A 22,525-nucleotide genomic window follows, 5' to 3' on the forward strand; every position below is an offset into this window, starting at 1 on the left:
GTACGGGGGATGCAATGAACAAGGCAACTATGGTCCTACCCTCAGGAAGTTTAGTGTAATTGAACAAATAATAAAAATGATGAGAATTTCTAAATGAGTACATATCAAGTGCTATGGGAGTATATAATAAGAGCACGATTAAAAGGGTGAAAAGCTTTTAATTTGGTAACCAGGAAGGAGAGATGTATTTGCTGTGATTGAGCATTACATTTGGCTGGCAACTGCAGTATAACAGGGCATTAAGATAATCTGCATAGGTTTTTGTGGCAGGAGACAGCTGGCTGCCTACCAATATTTGTAGTTCCCATTCACAGAGTGATTTTGTCACTGGGAATGGCTGCCCACCCAGGGACAACAACTCCGTATCCCCCTTGCAGCCAATTGTGGCCTTGCGACAAATTCCCATCAAGTAAATATGAGCAAAAGTGAAATCACTTCCAGGCCTGGACTGTAAGAAATAAGTGAGTCTTCTCTCCTCTCCCTATCTGCTGGCTGGATGCAGAGGGCTCTGAGGCCATACGGGAGGGGAGAAAGCCATCCACTGACCAGAAATGCCCACCCTGGACTGTTACATGACTGAGAAATAAATTTTTATTACATAACACCATCAAAATTGGGGAGTTTGTTAATTGTACTAGGGACTTATAATTGTGAAAATGCTAAATAAAATATAAAAATAAAAATGCTCCTCTGAGTAGAAACAATTTTCAATAGAACTACACTTTGATACTATCTTATGCTTTAACTGTGAAAATAATCTACTGTAGATAATTTATACAAGAAGAAAACAAAATCAACCTTAAAGACCCTGCCAAGAAACTTGTGAAATGCAACAGAACTCACTGTAAAAAGGGCAAAATTTAGAAACTGAAAAAGTATAAGTGCTTATCCACTACGAAGGGCTCAGAGTTCACACTGGTTTGAATACACCTAGCTAATGTATAGAGTATATGCTGTGAGTTGTGCCTGCTTATTAAATCCTCCCTTCAGAAAAGAATTAAAATTAATAGAGCATGCAGGATCATGAGATGAAATGATTAAGATGTTTATCAGCACTAAAAGCTTTTTCAAATGTAACATTCCAAGTCCAGATTCCTCAAGAAAAAAAAAAAAGGAATTGTGACTATGATTGTTAAAACTTGTAGCAAAACTTAAATCTCCGGAGTTAACAGCTAGTGTCCGTTTTCTTATCATCCATAGCTTTCTATTCATGACTGGCAGATCTATGATTTTCTCAAATCATAGACACAGGTTATGATGAAATAATGGGGAACCAGTCCCATCAATACTCTTTCTTTGGACTCTCATGTGCTCACAATCAGGGAAACCCCAAAACATGAAAGACATAAGCCAACAGGTAAATTTCTAAAGGAAGAGCCTACTAGTCAGAAGGAAAAGAGAATGAAAAGAGCCCCAAATGGGAGAAAGCACGACATGTTCAGAAAATGAAAGATGGCCAGTGTGGCTGGAGCGTCGCAAGCAAGGATGAGTGGTACCAGGCTTGGCTGGAGAAGTCGGTGAGTGCACATCATGTGGGGTAGTGCGTCTCACATGTTATCGTATGAGAATCACCTGGAGTGCATGTTAAACTACAGATTCCTGAGCCCTACTCTCAGAGATCCTGATTGAAAAGGCCTGTAGTGGGACCTGAGAGTTGCTTTTCTCACAAAGTCCCAGGTGATGCTGATCAGCAGTCCACACTTTGATATTATTGATGTGGAGCTTTATAGCTTTATAGGTTAGGATAAGGAGTTTGTGTTTTAATGCAGATGAGATGGGGGACTACTAGAGGATTTTAATTAATTGAAGGACATGGTTTGTCTTTACTTTTCAAACATATCCTTGTTTACAGATTACAACTGATGATGCATCTTCATAAGGCTGTTGTAAAGACTAAGTGAGATTATATATGTAATATGCCTAACAGTTCTAACACATAAATATGCCTTTTGGATCTTTTCACTGCTTTCTTGCTTCACTATTTTGCCTCAAGAATTGTAAATGAACTTGGAAACTCGTTTTCGGAACTTCAGATAAATTTTCTAAATACCAATATATTCAATTTTTGTTGCTGCCATTGTTAATTACCACAAATCTAGCGGCCTAAACAATTCAACTTTGTTATCTTATAGTCCTGGAGGTCAGAGTCCGACACGGTTCTCACTGGGCTAAAATCAAGGTGTTGGCAGGGCTGCATTCCTCCTAGAGGAACATCAGTTTCCTTGCCTTTTCCAGCTTCTAGAGGCCACCAACATTTCTTGGCTTGCGGCCCCCTTTTTATATCTTCAAAGCCATCAACGGCTGGCCTGAGTCCTTCTCACATCGTATCACTCTGGCTTCTGTTTCTGCTTCCATATTTAAGGACCCCTGTCATTACATTGGGCCCACCTGGAAAATCCAGGATATTTTCTCTCTCAAAGTCAGCTAGTCATCAGCCTTCATTCCATCTGCAATCCTAATTCCCTTTGCTATTTGCCATGTAAGGCAGCATACTCACAGCTTCCAGGGAATAGGACCTGGGCATCTTTGGGGGCCATTGCTCTGCCTACCACCTTTAGTTGTGATGAAAATCAAATCTCAGTGTGCTTTGTTTGCATGTTGGTGCAGCTTTTCTTTCTTCCCCATTGCTAATGGCCATTTGAGCCTAAGGATAAATTAGCACCACCACCAAGAATTTCCTCTGGAATTAAAACACCCCTTCATCTGTCCCCTTGTTAGATTCTTAGGTTCTAAGGTTTTATCTGCTCCTATCCACACTGTCTGATCCTACTTTAACAGGACCTGTGGTGCTTTTGGAGTTTTTATTTTACTTAATTTGATCTTTAAGTGTTTGGGACCAGGAAAAACAAATCAAAAACAAGCTTTTTTTTTTTTTTTCTTATTTCTGTTTTTCCTAGGACAGGCTCCTTTGGGGAAAGAAAACAACCCAAATCACAAGCATTTACCCAAGTACAACAAAGCTTAATTCACAGATCCCACCTCCTCACCTGTCTCAGCCCCTCTGCTGGACTGACTGTGGCTGACAGCCGAGAGGGCCTCCTGCTTTCCCTAGTGAAGCAGAAAGCCACATCTTGAATCCTGAAGGCCTGTGTGAGTCAGTGATCACACCCTTGATGTTACCTTTCATCTCAACAGCCCTCTTGGCTCCACTTGCTCTGAGCAGTTTTAATTTCCTGCCAGCGCAGTGGTACAATTTGATGGCATTTTCTTTAGGATGCTTTTCATCAAGAGCCTAATGAGTGCCTGAGTTCTGGCTGATGATAAGCATGAGGCTGCCAGGGAAATGCCAAGAGGCCCCGTTGGCTCTGGAAGGCATCTCCGCCTGATTTCCCACCTCCTGCTAACTGGGCTGAAGCACACATGTATGGGAAATTCTCCTCTGCTCTCACTGCACTGACAAACTACAAGTGTATGCAAAGAAACCTGAAAACCACTAGGACCCAGCTCCCTGATACTTGGCTATGAGGGGTTAAGCAGAAAAATGCCTTGATGGAACTCACTAAATGGACTTGTAAGCCAAACTCCTGATAATGGATATACCCAGATAACCAAGGCACACTAATGGAACATGTCCAGAGATAATCGAAGTCCCACTAATTAAATAAAATGTTTTCCCATATCTAAGAATGTACTATCTACATCCAAGTATTTTAGCCAAATAGGAGGTTGCTATGATATTAGCCTAATGCAGTTAGAATAATGATTTGTACTTTCAGAGTATTATTCATTAGTGCCCCCAAGGGTTTTGGCAAATGGGACTCTCCTGCTGGCTTGAAGTGCCTTTCATTTCCTGCTCCCTACTCTTCCAGTCTTGTCTATATTCTCGAAATGCCATGCTTCCCCTTTCATTTGTCTTTTTCTTATGTTCCTTTACTCCTTACATTTGGAGTGATTTTCCCCACCCCACCCCCCAAACTTTCTGAATAGCTCTTTATTTTAAAACCTAGGTTGTTCTTTAAGGCTACAAGTCCATCCAAAGGGCTGTTACATGGAGAATTTAGTATCTACATCACAGGCATGTATACAACAGAGGATTCCTAATTATTCAAGAAGAAAAAGTACAAATTTTATTATTTCCCTATAAGGTTGTCTCTCAGTCTCCACCATTTCATCTTAGAAACAATGAATGCTGTTCATCGCTATGAGAAATTATTTTAAGAACATAGAAGAAAGCTTGCTACGAAAATCATTTTAAGAACTAGATCTGAAGATTAATGGTGAATGACACCAGTACTAAGACCTTTGTGACTCTGACACCCTGTGTGTCTGAGATTAAGTAGAAAACATGGAGATTTGATCTTAATTACGGAAGCCAAGAAATTCTTATTGATCTCGTATGTACCACATGCCCAGGTCATCAAAAGAGCAGTCTGGGCCATTTTTTTTTTTTTTTTTTTGCAGTACGCGGGCCTCTCACTGTTGTGGCCTCTCCCCTTGCGGAGCACAGGCTCTGGACGCGCAGGCTCAGCGGACATGGCTCACGGGCCCAGCTGCTCTGCGGCACGTGGGATCTTCCCGGACCGGGGCACGAACCCGTGTCCCCTGCATCGGCAGGCGGACTGTCAACCACTGCACCACCAGGGAAGCCCTGGGCCATTCTTTACATGTGCCTCAAAAAATAAAACTCTCACAGCAATGATATTGATGAGACTTTGCTCAATATTTTACTATCCCCCTTTCCCATCATGTTAAAAATGCACTTTCCAGAAACATTGAAAAGTGAGATCAGAGGATGGCCCCTAATGTTTGCACTTCTATGGCTCATTTTCTTCCTGACAGTACAGGTCCCATTCACTGACAATTAAATCAGAGGCAACAAATATTCCAGACTTGCTACACCTTCTCATGACTTAAATCTGAAAGATACTTTACTTTGATATCACAAGAAAGAGAACACACTCCCTGCTTCCTCCATGATTCTTATCCCTTAATCACCAGGCCCAGACAAGAATGTCACCAGTCCTCCTTCATCTTGAGATAAGAATCCACAAGGATGAATGCTTTTGCCAAAAGGACATTATATACAAACCAAGCCATTTAACATTCCTCTTTTCTCTTTTTCTCCCTTCCCATTTTGCCTTTATTTTCCCTTCCCTTTCCTTCCACAAATATTTATTGAGTGCCCATGAGAGACCAGCTCAAACAACATCTTCCCAGGGAAGCCCTCTGTGACTTTTCCATTTTAGTGTCCTTGAACTTTTTACTTACCATCTTTGTACTTTTTACTTAGCAACTTTTTACTTACTTTTTATTTTATTCATAGCTCTTATTATTATCTGATAGTTTCCATTTGTTATCTTGCTCATGACCTGTGTTTTCTGTTAGAAATGCAAACTTTTTAAGCGCAGGGGGATATTGTCTGTTTCACTCACTGTTTTACCTCAGTTCCTAGTATACTGTCTAGAACATATTAAGTTTATAACACTCTTTTTGAATGAATGAATGAATGGTACAAAGTACGAGAGTGTAATGTTGAAACAGAAATGCTCTTTACTGTTGTAATGAATGTTGTGTAGTAGAAAAGAAAAAATATATATAAATGTTCACTCAAAATTGTATTTTGAAGGAATACAAATTTCCTTGCTTTAGGAAGGAAAGGTAGAGGATGCTGTGAATGTGCATAACGATGCTATTTTACAATAGGCTGGAGGGATCAGGGAATAGTTCCTTGAGGAACTGTCTTTTAAGCTGAACTTGAAAGATAAGCATGAGTTGATTAAGCAAAAAAGGAAAATAAAAGAATTCTAGTCAGAGTAAAAAATTTTGCAGTTCCAATGAATAGAAAGAGGAGCTGTATTTAGAATATTCTTTAAAATCTTCTGCCTATTAATTTGAGTATTAGGATTGTTCAGTTAATAAAAAACCTATGATATTTCAAAAATCCCTACAGAGAAAACAGAATAGCGGTAATTAGTATTCTTGAAAAGATCAACTATATTATGACTGATCAGATGCCATTTAGTGAGACATGGAATAGAATGTTATGACTGAAATATCTGCTCATTCTCTATTTCACTTCAACAAATGTGTATGGAGCAGCTATTAGGAATCAGCCATTGAACTACGTTTTTGGAAGATCAAGATTAACAGCCCAAATGTTTGTTCTCAAAACGTTTAGGGGGAGAGTGTTTCAACATGAGATAGAAATGTGCATATGGCACAATAAAACATCAAGAAAGGATGTGTGTATTAGGCTGGAATGTCAGGGGAGACTTTCTGGAAGAGAGGATCCATAAACTGAGTCTTGAAGGTTAAATACAATTAAGAAATTTAAGAAGTGAAGTCAGGTAGGCAGGGTGGGAGGGTGTAGAGAAAGAGAGGACTGCTTGAGAAAAGGCTTGGAAGCATGGAATAACATGATATGCATAGAGGAGCGAGTAGTTTTGCATAACTACCATGTAAACAGATGCTGGCTTAACAGGGTTGTTGTGTAGATTTGATGGGATAATGTGATGTAGAATGTGCTTGGCATAGAGTGAAACCCTAGTGAATGGTAGGGATCTAGTGAATGTGATGACAATTGCAGCATGTGGGGTCACTCATGTGCAAGGAGGGACTGGATATGAGGTTTGAGAGGTAAGAAGGGCACAGGTATGCCATGATAATAAACTGAGACTTTTTTTTCCTAAGGTGATAGTGTGTCAGTGAAGGATTTTAAGCTGGGAATGATATGGTCCTATTTACAGCTTGGATACATCATTCAGACTACAGTTAGAAAATGGAATCAAAAGATGCCGAAGACAAAAAATAAGTAGTTATGAGACTATTAAAGTGGATCAGGAGAAGGAGGATAAGGTTATGGATTAAAACAGTGACAATAAAAAAAAAAGGATGGATTGAAAATGTAAGTATGAAGTAAAATAAAAAGACTTTTTGATTGAATGGATATGGGGGAATGGAGGTTGAGAGAGAAAAAGTAGTCAAGCATCAATCCAGATTTTTGACTCAGGTGCTAAGTGAACGGCAATGCCGTTAAATGACATAATGAATAAGGGATATGGTAGAAGAACCTGACTGATGAGGAGAAAAAAGATATTAAGTTCAACTTTGGACTTGTTGAGTTTTAATTGCTCCTCAGGTATCCAAGTAAAGGGATCCAGCACGTCAGATGGTGTGATGTTTTGAAAACGTGGCCACAGAATCTTTGATACTTCTCCATGACTGAGGAGGAAAACCCTGTTGTAGTAAAGAGACTTGCAAATTTGTACTAAAATTTTAAAATATTATGTTATATATTTGCATGCAACTATACATATTAGAACAATGATTTTAAATTGCTTAATATTTTGATTAGTGATTTTCAAAACCTCTTTGAGCTTGCTGTAGTCCTTAAATTTTAAGTTTTAAATGAATGGTATTACTTAAGTCATAAACAAGAAATATATATACAACCAAATAACACAAGCTTTTATATATTCCAGCTTTGTCTAGTAGTGTTTGGCAGGGATAAAATGCTTCATTAGGAGGTTTAAAGAAAATGACCATTATCCTAATATGTCAATGTCATATTTCTTACTGGACACTAAAGCATGTTGTAAATGAGGAAAGACTGTAAGATTTGGAAGCTTTGGGGAGCATGATTGTATCTCTGCTATCCACTTAATAACAACAGATACCACTATTTTTATTGAGAATCTGTGATCCAGACATTTACATCTTATCCCTAACCCTCAGCAGAATTCTTAAAGTGGTTATTAATTTACTCATTTTAAATTTGAAGATTAAGGCTCAGTTAAATAACTTGCCCAAGGTCATTAAGTAATAAGTATGGGATTTGGACTTAGATCTATCTGATTCTGAGTGAGGTTGTAAGCAGTTGAACTGTGCAATGAGACAGACCTCTGTTTGGTATCAGCTCTCCACCTAAGAGCTGTGTGGTTCGAGCTAGTGTGACAACACCTCCAGGTCTCAAACATTTTATCTGTAATACAAAGGTAATACCAATTTAAAGGGTTATTTTGATAATTAAATTATATACATATTATGTATGCATATGTAATAAGTGATTAATTAATGTAAGTTCTCTTCTGCTGTTTGTATTAATGTTTGTAGCTTCTTACACAGTTATTATGTCTCAAAATTTTTTGTGTTATCCCCCATAAGAGTAAAAGTTCTTCCTATTCTAATGAGAGTTGGTATTATTTTATTTATTTATTTTTTAAAAGATAGAGTTAACTAAACATGTAGAAAGGTAACCAGTAGACACAAAATTGCACATAGATTTTAAAATGCCATCTAAATCTTTTGTTTATTCCTTCCTCTATCCCAACCCAATCCACCCTAGCACACTAAACTATGTTCATTAAACTAAGTAAACTCCAAAGAGGTAAGAATTCAATATAGAAGAAGCTTGGGAGTTTATAATCCATGGATGAAGAGTTATCAAAACATTTAATGATGCCACCTCTTCTTCCTTCTACTCCTCCCTCACCCTTATCTCTTAGTTATTTTTTACTGGCTGAAAGCTGTAGAAACTCACAACTGTAAGACTTCATTACTTTTAGAGAATACACTATGGTACATTTACTATAAATAATTCACACCACACTACACTTGTCAAAAGGAATGAACAAAGTATATATCATGGTACAGGAACCTTGATTTTTATTGTTTTTGCTCACTTACTCACTAATTCTCCAACTGCAGATCCCTGTCACTGTGAATTAGAGTAGTTCTGCTGTATACAAATATTGTATTCTGGGTAATTAGATATTGGGATAGGAACCTCTGTAAATTACTTTAACTGGTGTCAGTACTGAAGCAAATAAGTTTTAGTTCTGTTTCTAGTTTGGGTTATTTTCTGACCCTAAACAGCCTGACATAAAGGAGTGCTTTTCTTTGTCAAAGGCAGCCTTTTCAAATCTAACTGCCAGACACACTATTGAGCTATGTGCTCAATTCTAATTGGCTGAGATCTTTTCAATTCAGCAGTTTCATCTTTAATGCAGTGGATGTAAGATTATGTGTAGGTCTTTTCAATGGGTTTTCCCTACTGGTGATTAGGGCAGAGGATTTGAACATAAGCAGGCTGCTGGCTATTTCTTCTGGCTAATTTAAATTGATTCATAGAAGTCCTTTGTACCCAAGGGAAAGAGCAGAACAAATCCAAGTGAGTGAGACGGCTATGGCTACTCTCAGATGGAACGGTAGAAAAGAAGAGGGAGGACAGACTGGGGAGAGGAAACATTCCAAGTATTATAAAATTGGAGCTCTGAGCAATCTGGCAGTGAAATATTGAAACAAACCAGTAGGCTTCTGGTTACTGGTTAGAACCAAGGTCACCAGGAAAATTATTTCTAAGATTGATTTTGATATCTTTAGGTTAAAAGGGCTATGTAAATGGAAAATATTTTTCATACTTGATCCCACAGGGAGCCATAGTGAGTAAACTCTTTTCTAAAAATATTCCAAAAGATAGTAGATAATTCTTTTCAGAACTCCAAAGCACCTCTGAATGTGCTATAACAGAATAGCAGAGAGGGTCAGCTAAAAATTTTATTTGGGACAGATGAAAAATTTGCCTTCTAACCATTCAGAGATGAGTGCTGTTGAGAAAGCCTCCTAGTTCTATCTTAAGAGGGTAGACTAAGATAAGCTATTCAAACTGGGCACATTCAAAAGTATTCCTTTTTAAATAGACAGACCCTGGTTATGAAGTCTCTTCTGAGTTTTCTAAGGACTGGATAGGGTACAGGGCAAGCCATGATGGGGCCACTTTTACATCATCTCTATTCCACAAAGAAAGAACTCCAAGTGGAGTTTTAGTGCTTTTTCAACTCCATCTCCAAGTTGCTCAAGAAAATCCTTGGTACGCCATATCAATTAATTTGGTGACTCCCTCTCTGAAGGAGAAAGCAAAGCCAAAGAAAACAGGGACAGTGCACTGCTGATAGTATTTTAACAAGGCCATTTCAATCTTCCCTGAACACATGAAAACAATGCAACGTTTCTCTAGCAAGAGAAAATAGCAACAAATTTATTTTGTTGGTTTAACTTGCTCTGCCCTAGAACATATGCAAAACATCCATCTGTCTCCTGAGTAGTAACATTCAATTTGTTAAAATTCATAGTAATAATGAAATGCAACACTGATGCCTGGCACATTAGTTGAACAAATAAGGTGACAAGTATGGCATATATTGCAGAGACCAGTGGGTAAGTCCTCTAAGCCAAAGGATTTTTATTGTTGTCCTTTGGTAGGAGATCTTAGGAGCTTACACAATGATTCACTGTTTTATAAAGTGTGGAATTCCACAAAAAATAAAAGTAAAGCCAGTTTTCAACCATTACTCTCAATCAAGTAAAAACAAACAAAGCCAAACCCTGTGAAGAGATAAGCTGCAGCAGGTACTTCTGAGCTGTCTTCAGGAAGACTAATGACTTGTAAACAGTCTTTCTCTGAAACTCAAATTTATTGAGAGACACTGTCTGAGAATCATTGGAATAAATGCAACATAACTAGAACTTAGTAAGGCCTCTCGAGGCTTCAGAATATGTAAGATTTTCCAACTGATATGCAAATATATAATTACCTGGACTTTCTTTTACACAAAGTAGAAGGCAGTTATACCTAACAGAAATGTATATAGTTATTCATCAAAAGACACGTACATGACATGTACACGTACAACAACAGTGTTCCTAATAGTCCCCAATTGAAAATTATCCAAATGTCCTGAAAAAGCAGAATGAATGAATTGTGATATAATTAAAAGCATAATACCATACAAGAATGAACAGTCTAGAGCTACCTGCAACAATATGGATGAATCTCACAAACTGTTGGTCAAAAGAGGCCAGACATAAAGATGTATATAGCATAGCGTTTCACTTATATTAAGTACAGAAAGAGGTAAAGCTAGTCTATGCCTCGAAAAGGCAGTGGTACCCTCTTCGGAGAGTGAGTGGAAGACAATGTAAGTAGGGCTTCTGGGTGCTGACCATGTTCAGTTTCTTCATCTGGACGCTGAGTGAGTTCAGTTTGTGAAAACTCATTGAGCTATAATGTGCAAGTACGCGTGTGCGCATGCACGTGTGTGTTTATACAATACTCAAGTAAAAAGTAAAAAACATAACAGGCCTATATCTTAACTCATTCCTTGCTATTCTATGTCTGTTCACTTGTCTCTAGTAAAGTAACTCCTATATCATTTCCTCAGAGCAGTCTTCAGACTTATATGTTCTTCTTTCTCCTTGTCTATATGCTTACAATAGCTCTCTATTTCTATCCATCAAACTTCATCTCTCTGCTCATTAATGGACTTCCATGTCCTATTTCAGGCAGAAAACCTTTTAGATCATCTTGGTAGCCTAAGAAATCTTCCAGTTTAGTAATTGCTGTTTTTAAGTACGGTTTTCTAAGATTCTAACATTTAAAAAGATAAGAATACTTCTTTACATACTTTAAACATCCTAATAAGACAATGCAGGCATCAAAGTCTGATATATTTTACAGTATTTAGTTGTAACTCTGATTTCAGTACTGTTCCATGTCACCTGAAAATTTACACTCTGTTGGAGTTTATGCGTTTATGTAGAGCTCTCTTAAGAGGTATAGTATATTGTAATAACAATGACAAAGATGCTATTTGACCTTCTAATTGTGTCTAGTTTCCTCTCCTTTAAAATGAAAAATTCACTATTAATAATCTTTATTTCTGGACTACTCCTATTACCACTGTTATTATTACTGAAATGCCAATTATTAGGTATTTATTTTGTGCCAGCCACATTTATAAGCAATTTGCACATATTATCTAATTTAATCTTTACAATCTTATGAAGTTGTTATTGTCCTCATTTTTCAGATGGAAAACTAAAGCTTAGCAAGAATAAATAACTTGCCCAAGATCAAGCAACATGGTTTGATTTAAAACCAGGTGTTCTGTCCAAGCCTTCACCTCTTTGAGCTCAAATAAGTTTATACTTAAGCACTAAACATTGGTTGCCTTACTTTTTCTAGTGCAGGCATTGTTAGCAGGGTTAGATGTGACAAATACTCCCTTTCTTTCTTTGCATTAATTTCATTTTTAATAATTTGAATCCACATCAAAATTCTCCTATATAAGAGGTAAAGACTAGTTCTGCATCTACTCTAAGAAAGTAGCTATCATTACCTATCACAATTTTGTTTCTCCAGTATCTAGAAATGTGATATCTCCTTCTCCCTTCAAAATGCCAATACCAAGAATGTCTTCAGCTCATCTGCAGCCCAGGAGTTGCTTTCCCTATTGTACTCTTTGATCCAAGTCTCCAACGATTCAAATACAATCTCCAGAGGAAATGGGAGTATACAAGTCATGCAAGCAAAAGAATTATTGATGCACTGGCATAATCTGTGCACAGAGTTCAATGTTATCACTATAGAGATGCAATGGTGAAAAATATACCTTTTTCATAAGCCCACATTAAACACGTCTGCTCATCTTTTTCACCACTAGACCTGCTTGGATCACAAGCTACCAGATTCATATCAGCTCCATTATCCAGTAAGAACTGAACCAGGCGAATGTGACCATGGTAGCAAGCAGAGTGCAATCCTATAATAGAATAAGAATGAAAGTGTGAAAGGAGAAAAGGGGAAAACTGAAACCCAATTTTCAAAAGACAGTCACTACCACATAATAGAATTGTTGCCAGAGATATACAGCAAGGGTTGATTTCTTTGACAAAGAATTAATTCTGTCTTTGAGCAAACAAGACATAGTTTAGGAAAAGAAGTACCTAGTTGATCTATATAGACTACCTTTTGCTTAGCACAATTTCTAGTATTTCTCTATCCACTGTAATTACCAGAATAAATGTTAGCAACTTTGTACAAATCAAAGAACAAAGACCCCAAACAAGGGTTTTTTTTTCAGCAGCAAGCCAAGGGCAAGGCAGTGGGATCAGTCTGTTCCTGGTGCAGATCATAATGGGTGCATTGACTGTAGATACTTTAGCATAATAATGAAACTGAGCAAAGTCAGTCTGCTTTTTACTATCACCATGCACCATCAATTTAAATGATGTCATTGATAAAATATTCCCCCTCATTGGGGTTGACCACTCCCACACACCCCCCCCCCCCCCCAGCCCACCACTTTTCTTGAGCATTCACATGCATCAGAAACTGGTGATGTTCTCACCACAGTCTTACCTGTGTGCCCATCCCTTCCTTGGTGGTTGATGCTTATGACATTCTGATCAAGAAGAAATTTAACCAGGTCAATGCTCTTGCCATAGGTACAAGCACTGCAAAAATATAACACAGGGAAAATAGAAGGCTGAATGTATGTACTCTAAATTAATATGTTGAAGCCCTAACTCCCATAACCTTATAATGTGACTATAATTTAAAGAGGTATAATTTACAGAGGTAATTAAGTGGAAATGGAATAATTAGGATGGGCCCTCTCCAAATATGACTGGCGTCCTTATAAGAAGGGAATATTAGTATACAGATGACATGAACAGAGGGACAACCATGTAAAGACACAAAAAGAAGGTGGCCATCTGCAATACAAAGAGAAAGGCCTCGGAAGAAACCAAACCTGACACCTTGATCTTGGACTTCCAGCCTCTAGAATTGTGAGAAAATAAATTTCTGGTGCTCAAGCCACCCAGTCTGTAGTATTTAGTTATGGTAGCCCTAAAAAATTAAAACAGTCCTGATTCACCCAGGCTATTCTAGATGCTGATGTTTATATAAGTGCCAAAAAGACAGATGAGAGAAGGAGGGAAAGAGAGAGGAGAAGGAGATGATAAGAAAAAAAAAGCACATAAAGCAATAAAATCCTAAGATTCTCAAATATGGGCCTTCAAGAAAGGAGCTGTGGGTTTCCCTGGTGGCGCAGTGGTTGAGAGTTTGCCTGCCAATGCAGGGGACACGGGTTCGTTCCTAGGCCTGTGAGCCATGGCCACTGAGCCTGCGCGTCTGGAGCCTGTGCTCTGCAACGGGAGAGGCCATAACAGTGAGAGGCCCGTGTACCACAAAAAAAAAAAAAAAAAAAAAAAAGAAAAAAGAAAGGAGCTGTATAAAATTTCTAGCATTTTCTTATTAAATATCTCCTATGATATTAATTCTTTTCTAGCATTCTGCAGGGCAGCTGAATGGAATGAGGGAACACAGGAAGGTTCTGAGAGATTTAGGTGACAAGTTAGACTTGTGATTGCACCTGAAGTGGGAAGAGGGGCAGTCTTGTGAGATCTGATGCTAATTCCAGGTAGGCAGTGCCAAAGTGAAATGAATTTTAGGACACCCACTCAGTGTCTGTAGAGAACTGGAGAATTGTTTGGCGTAGAAAAATCTCACACAAAACTGGTATCATGTGTTTCAGAAGTGAGGTATTGAGTGTTGAGGTAGAGTACAGAGAAACAGTGTTTTTTCCTTCCAGATTTGTTCTAGAAGTGGTAGTTCACTGGGTCTTACTCTTTCCTCTCCCTGGGATGACTTTGCCTAAATCCTTTTTCTCTCATGGGATATTATTATTTTCTTTAAATAAATGCCATTATTTATCTAGTTGAACTAATGCTTCCTCTATGAAGTCTTCTCATGTACCAAAGGCTGAGTTCATTACTATCTCCTCTGCTTCCTTGTAATTTCAGTTTTATGGCACTTATCATATTGTGTTATGGTAATGAATACACCTCTGTGTCTTTTGATACCTTACAACAGAGTTCCCTTAAGGAGGGAAGGAACTGTGTCATGTTAATGTTCCTACCAGCAACAACACAAGGCAGGTCCTTAACAAACCTTTCTTGCATAATTAAGTGAATAAAAAACAACCATCTCAGTGTAATAGATCATATCACCATTAATTATTTGTATTATAAATAGAACCATTAACACTATACTTTTTTTTGCGGTATGCAGGCCTCTCACTGTTGCGGCCTCTCCCGTTGCGGGGCACAGGCTCCGGACGCGCAGGCTCAGCAGCCATGGCTTACGGGCCCAGCCGCTCCGCGGCATGTGGGATCTTCCCGTACCGGGGCACGAACCCGTGTCCCCTGCATCGGCAGGCGGACTCTCAACCACTGCGCCACCAGGGAAGCCCAACACTATACTTTTAATGTTCCGTTGTCTGAATTGCCTCATTATTTCTGTTCAAAGCAACTATTTATAGGAAATGACGAATTCAGAACATATATGTGTGTGTGTGTGTGTGTGTGTGTGTGTGTGTGTATACGTGTGTATACAAATGTGTATACATACAGACATATGAAAACAATAACAGGAATGTACTAAGTGCTGACTATGTGTAAAGCACTGTGATTTGTACATAGAAAAATTCATAACTGTAGTCAGTTCCTTATGTAAAAGGAGAATTTCTTTTATAAATATGTACTTAAAATGAATAGAATGAAAATATTAATATGTTATTCCTAGCAGCCACAGGTTTGCACAAAATAAAACAATTGGGTACATACTTTTAACTCACTTCAACAATCTTGTCATATAGACAATCTTCTGAAGGTGACAATAACCCTCTGATCATAGTTGGTTTCAATTTATGTGCACAAAGTAGCAAAATGATTTGAAAATTAGCCTGTGGTGTCAGCCTCCACAAGAATGACCTAATGGGTAGAGGACACTAGTAACCCATACATATCAGTTCTGCCAACTGTCCCCTTCAGGGACAAATTCCACTGGTACACTTTGAAGGCATGATCTGAAGAGTTCTTGCATCTGTTCTGTTACAGACTGTGTAGAAAACAGACAAAATATTTTGGTACTAGAACATGAAGATATATAAAAACACAGGATTTGGAATTAGTCAGGCATTTAGTACATGTTTTTCTAGCCATAAGAATCTTTGGCAAGTTACTTAGTTTTCTTGAGCCTCAATTTTCTCATTGGTAAAAAAGGGATAGTAAATCCAACTTCATAAAATGGTTAGGAGGATTAAATGAGATAATGGATGCAAATCATCCAGCACATATTCACTGTTCCATAAATGGTAGTTTTCTTCACCTCCCTTTTGGCTGACCTCTTTGGGTGATAAGAAAAATCTGGAAATCCAAGTGAAATTTGACAAGTTGATGCCTGATACAGAAGTGTAAGCTTAATTTTAGTTCAATATTAAAAAAAAGTGTCTCATTTCTCTTATTCACTAGTACAGGACAAACACTACGTAAATAACATACTAGTCTCAAATACATGTTTTAGAGGTTGCTAACTAGCCAAGAGATCTGTAATATGTAGGTAAATAATCTTATATTCAAGGTTTACTCAATTCAAATGACTATGTTTTTATTTTTATAAGCAAAACAGTAACCTGTTAAAAAATGAGGGTTTTAAATTTTATAAAACATCTGCTTTCCTTTAGGACATTTTAGGGAGTTATGCGCTTGAGTTCTTAGCAAACTTTTCCCTCCCTCTCTCTCTCTCTCTTTCCTTTTTTCTTTGTCACAACTTTTCCAAACCCAGCTGCTCCTTCAGGGTGCTTTTCCAGAGCACGTTGCAAAGGACTGTAATCGATTCCTAGCAAGGAGCTAATGCCTTCTTAGGTACCTCAGTGGCCACCCTGACTAAGCTCTTACAGGCTGACAGATGGATGTCTTAGATAGGTAGATACATTTGCACATAAGGTTTAAGTGGTAAGGAAAAAATGTCACATTTGATGCTGATGAATTCTGGTAATGATATTCTTGTCGGAAGAGGATTATGGGCACTGCTCCTTTTGGCAGCTTTCTGCAGAGTGTAGTGGAATAGGAGCAATATGCTTACAGATGTTGATATGCCTGTTGCCTTGGCAACATCAGTCCCTGTCTTTGTGGCTGCTGCCAGGAAGGCAGCATCTGGCTCTGGCCCCATCTGTTGTACTGACTGCAGCATCTGCGTCTACCTTTTCTCTGTGCATCTAGCTTGGGCTCCTTGTCCTCTGGCCACCCTCTGGTCTTGCTCTCTGATCGCAACATCTGCCACTATTCATTCTTGCTTCATGTACATGACTTCCAGTGTTGTAGGGTGTTAGCTAAGTTTAGAGGCTATTGCACTTAAATATTCTTTTACCTGTGAAAAGCCGTTTCACTGAAGATGTTTTCTTTAGTCAGACTTTCTATTCCTGATATTTGGATGATCTCCTTGGCAACTTCAAATTTGCCATTGTAGCATGCCCTAGAGTTAAGAAAATATTTTGAGGATAGTAAGAAGGTACACGTAGTATACCTGCAGTACCTATGGAAGTATACATAATACTCACAGGTGCAAAGGGGTGTCTCCATAGATATTAACAACATGTGGCTGAACTTCTAAATTGCTCTGGAGCAGGTAATTCACTATATCGTGGTGTCCAAAGCGGGAACAGAAGTGGAGTGGAACGTGATCTTCATTGTCCTGAGCATTCACTGTCATCAAAAGAAAGGGAAACATATGTTATCTGGAATCCTCTGTTTCTCAACCTGCTCATGTGTAGTATCAGGGACTTTTCTAAGTGCCTGAGAGACTCCTGGAAATTGCCAATTAATGACAATAATAAAGGAAATTAAGTGCCACCAATTTAAAAAGTTAGAATTCTATCCTATAGCCTATTTCCACATTAAGCAGGCTTTCTTCTAGCTCCCATAAATCTATGGAATGCATCTAATCAAATCTACCTTGCATACCATATGACCCAGCAATCCCACTACTGGGCATATACCCTGAGAAAACCATAATTCAAGAAGAATCATGTACCACAATGTTCACTGCAGCTCTATTTACAATAGCCAGGACATGGAAGCAACTTAAGTGTCCATCGACCGATGAATGGATAAAGAAGATGTGACACATATATACAATGGAATATTACTCAGCCATAAAAAAAACCAAAATTGAGTTATTTGTAGTGAGGTGGATGGACCTAGAGTCTGTCATACAGAGTGAAGTAAGTCAGAAAGAGGAAAACAAATACTGTATGCTAACACATATATCTAAAGAAACTAGGGGCAGGACAGGAATAAAGACGCAGATGTACAGAATGGACTTGAGGACACGGAGAGGGGAAGGGTAAGCTGGGATGAAGTGAGAGAGTGGCATGGACATATATACACTACCAAATGTAAAATAGATAGCTAGTGAGAAGCAGCTGCATAGCCCAGGGAGATCAGCTTGGTGCTTTGTGACCACCTAGAGGGGTGGGATAGGGAGGGTGCGAGGGAGAAACAAGAGGGAGGAGATATGGGGATATATGTATACATATAGCTGGTTCACTTTATTATAAAGCAGAAACTAACACACCAGTGTAAAGCAATTATACTCCAATAAAGATGTTAAAAAAATTTACCTTGCACAATGGAAGAGTTCAGGAAACTAGTAAGTATCTAAAAGTTACTCATAGCCTTATTTCCACAAGTATCTCCTTTCAAATTGATTCCCCTTTCACCCCCATAGAAGATGTTAAAAATTTCATACTCTGGACAGAGCACCATTTCCCAAAATTTTGGCTCAATATGTTAGCGTGGGGCCTAGTACTCTGTATGTTCGCAATACTGTGTAGGAGGTTCTGATGTCCCCTTAACTGAGAAATGTCATGCTGCGGTATACAAAGCATGGTATAATGAAAAGGCAGCAAGCTTTAGAGTGAGGAAGACCTCATTAATTGTATTATCTAAGATAGTTTTTTAACATTAACTGTTAAATTGATTACTCAGTAGTGGGCATTTGACCTTCTCTTTGTCCAATCCAGACTTATAACCTCTTCTGACATTTGGGAAATTCCCTATACTGAAAGTACTGACTAGAGGCCAAGATCACCTTTTATCATAGAAGCTGAAAATATGCTTTCCAAGCCTCCTTTGCAGTTAGGGGCACAGAATTAGTAGAGGGTGACCATATGTCCTGGTTTAGGCTTGTTATCCTAGAATAATTTTTAATAGTGACCCTTTCACTCTCAACCACGTCCTGGTTGGACTCTTATCTACAGGTTCTTCCAATCAACATGTTATTTCAGACTCTGACATCAGAGCTGATGACACAGAAAAGGAGAGTCTATTCTATCTTGGCAAAGTAGCAGTGGTGGAATAGCTCCATCTAATTTCCAGTGGTACTGTTGCCCAGCCACAGACTGGGTGTCCCACACTGTTGGTGCCAGAAACACAAGTGTTGGTGTGTGTGCCTAGCTGGGGTGGCAGTGTGCCTTCAAAGGATTAGTTTTGGGGTGTGATTCTGGACACCATTTCTCACTGTGAAAATTCCAAACCTGGCTTTCTACTCTGTCCTGGGGAAGATTCTGTGTGCTAATTGATATCCTTTAATATTTCCCCTCATGCTTAAATTAGCAAGTATTAGTTTCCAACACTTGCAAATAAGAACACCTGACTGACACATAGTCATTCCTTAACAAGTATTAAATAATCAATATGCACCAAGCACTGTGCTAGGTGTTGGAGATATTGATTTCTTATAAATAACAGTGGATATAATAACACTATTGGTGCAGCAGGGATGCTGAAAGGATTAAAGGAGATCATTTCTAGAAAGTGTATAGCATGATGCTTATCACAAATTAGATACTTAATAAAAATCTTCACTCTCCCTTTTTACTAATTTCCCTCTTAGAATTTTGCTAAGTGGTGCTAAGGCAAATAAGCTATAAATGCAGAGTCTATACCCTCAAATAAGTTACAATCTAGTTGAATAGTCAATAATTACAGGCCTGAAGTAATAACAAATCAACACCAAGCTGCTAAATTCTAGATCTGCTTTAGCACAATTTTTAAAACCAAAAATAACCAGATCGACTGCTCTACAACCACTTGTTTTATTATTTTACTACTTTGTCCATCTGTACAGGGTGCTTTATTCAAAATAGAAAATAATAGCCCTTAACAAATCCCATTCATTCTCATTCTTATATATATCTATAAAAGAAATTATCCATAGAGCCGAAAGAATTGATCGAATTACTTTTTTAATGATGAAGGGTTGGAAGGAAAAGAAAGGCAAGATAAGAGTTAATTTTAAAAAGTTCAAATATAATCATCATTTAACATTTAATGAACACTGGTTTAGGCCTTATAGCTGCTATATTTGTAGACAATAATTCTCATTTTATCAACCTGCAAGCCCTTAAGCCAAAGGGAAATCTTTAACAAAGTTCCTGAACTCCTCCTCCCAAGACTGTTATTGAAAAATAAATCTTTGCATCTTTTCTATTAATGAGTGGCTCAGAAGGACACACTTCCTTCAGAAGAATTTTCCCGGTTGTTTTGATTATCTTCCTTTTTAAGATACTTTTCCTTTGTTCACATTCTGTTGGAAGCCAGGGAAAGTCAATACCATGAGTCAAAGCTTGAGGACAGCAGGGAGTCCAGGGCATCAGGAGGTCACATGTGAGTTCTTGAGGGCCAGAGGGGACATTGTAAAGCAGAATGAAGCACAATATTCCATTAATTCATAATTTGCCTTTACATTGTAAAGCAGAATGAAGCACAATATTCCATTAATTCATAATTTTCCTTTAGCCATACCTGGTCCCACTCAACATTATTCTTCTCTAGTTGAATCAATAAACTTCAAAGCAGACTCTTTACTCTTTACTGCAATGGCCTAGACATTATTCTCATCAAAGAAGATATAAAATACCAACCAAAGGGACAAGCCAGGAGAAATCTGCATCAGATGCAGAGTTTATATATATATATACCCGTATTTCTGCTTCAGTCCTTCTGATTCCTTAATTTTGTCTTGGACCAATTTGCAAAAACAAAAAGTGCATATATTATTATTCTTACCTGAGGAAAACTGAATGTATGAATGATATTCTGTTTGCTCTAACATCTTATTTAGAGATTTAAGTAAAGGAAAATTTCAAGCAAAGGAATACATGTAAATCATTATTAAGAAAATATTTGGTCACTAGTCCTCTACTTTGAAGAGAGTAAATGTTCAGTAATGTCTTTTGAAAGAAAGATTGGATGAATGGGTAGGTAGCTCTATGCTACTTCTTGCTTATTTCTGCTCATTGATCTTAAAGATAAAATAAACATTTCCATATTAACCCAGCAATGTTAGGACCTCTCACCAGCTCTCTAAAACAACTCCCAAGTGTGTCTTAAATAAATTTTCAGTAACAAATCTGTGTGATAGTTCTGACAAGACACATTTTTAAAAATAAATTACTTCTCCTTACTGACCATGCCCTAGAAATTTTTGTGACTTTCTCTAGTATCCAGTTCTCCAGTTAAGAGAACTATAGCATTCAACATTCAGATGACAAAAAATTAATAGTTTCTGAATTTAACATTTTCCATTTTTAACTTATTAAAATGATAAATTGTGAGAATTGTGTCTCTATTTTCCTCCTATGGAGTCCAGCAATATTTTGACCTTTTCAGTCTCATTCGATAAGCATTGCAGTTCTCCTTTTTAATTGCCCTACGAGGTATAAGGAAGAAGACTAGAGACTTAAAACATATGTGACTGAATAGGTCAACCTCACAAACGTGTGGAACGTGCTTTCGGAAATACATTTTGGCTAATTTGCAACTTGAATTTATTTTCATTTGTGACATTCTGTTACCACGGAAACATGCTGTAAATACCAGATTTCAAATTGCACTCCTTTTGGGGTCATTCATTTATTCTTCCCCTTATGTCCATTAACCACAGGCAAAGTCCAGATCTAAAATAAATCATCTGGAGGCTTAGATACATTTTGGAATAAGTAAACCAGCTGATAATAAATCTTGTGCAGTGTCCACCAGCACAAAAGATTTTCTGATTTATTCTTTGCAATTGGTTGAAGTGCAAAAGGGACTTAAATATCAAGTGTATATTAGAAGGAAGTAAAAATACTTAAAAATCTGAGTCATGTCACTTGATTTTTTTTAAATGATTGAGTAGGAGGCATGTAGTGTTTGTGTGAGTCAGAAAGAAAATGTTAAAAATTATATCATATGACGCTGGTATGTACCGGGAATCCGGGTGCAGTACACATTTCAATGCCTTTTGTAGAAGAGTCCTTTGATCCTGGACACATGCTGATCATAAATGACACTCATTTTGACACCACTGAGCTTTGGAGTTGTGCAGAGGAATAAAAGGCTGAGGTTGGCCTTGATAATAAAGGAAAAATGTGAGCGGTTCCTGACCCCTTGGAAGAGTGAGGCAGTTTCAAAAACAATTATGTGTTCGGTGATTCACATTGGTGTACCTCTGCCTATCCTAAACCAACAGAATCAAAGAGACTGCTTAAACAAGGTCCAGACAACAGCATTCCTTGCATCCTGACAACACAAGTTGTTTATGATAATGCTATAGAAAAAATTCCTGAGTTATTATACACTGGCTCAGAAAATGATACAAACTACGTTTCTCAAACGTTACCAAATAAAATGGCCCTGTTTCCAACATGGAAATGAAATCGTCCTAGCCTCTTGCTACAGTTGTCTCTGGGAGCCTTTGTGTTTTCCTTAGAGTAATGAAAACATTCATTAGTTTTATTAACTGAATATCAGTCTCAATTTTGGACCAAGGAAATGGCAGTTCTATAGATCTGACAACCTTGTGCTTTTGGAAATGTGCATCATTTCTGCTGCAAAGGCCAGCAGTTCTTACAGCTGG

General features: G+C 37.9%; 1 protein-coding gene across 1 annotated transcript in view; it reads right to left on the reverse strand.

Annotated features, from left to right (window-relative positions):
* The window catches only part of TNNI3K (TNNI3 interacting kinase), a 285,169-nt gene that overhangs the window by 173,852 nt on the left and 88,792 nt on the right, over positions 1-22,525 (reverse strand). The window contains exons 9-12 of the mRNA XM_029229957.1: positions 17,184-17,328; positions 16,994-17,098; positions 13,139-13,233; positions 12,390-12,539 (exon numbers count right to left, since the gene is read on the reverse strand). Coding sequence (XP_029085790.1) covers positions 12,390-12,539; positions 13,139-13,233; positions 16,994-17,098; positions 17,184-17,328 — 495 coding nt within the window. The remainder of the gene's footprint in view (positions 1-12,389; positions 12,540-13,138; positions 13,234-16,993; positions 17,099-17,183; positions 17,329-22,525) is intronic.

This window comes from Monodon monoceros, unplaced genomic scaffold, assembly GCF_005190385.1.
Source record: "Monodon monoceros isolate NGI ecotype Baffin Bay Population unplaced genomic scaffold, NGI_Narwhal_1 Super_Scaffold_18, whole genome shotgun sequence".
In the NCBI taxonomy this organism is placed as follows: Eukaryota; Metazoa; Chordata; class Mammalia; order Artiodactyla; family Monodontidae; genus Monodon; species Monodon monoceros.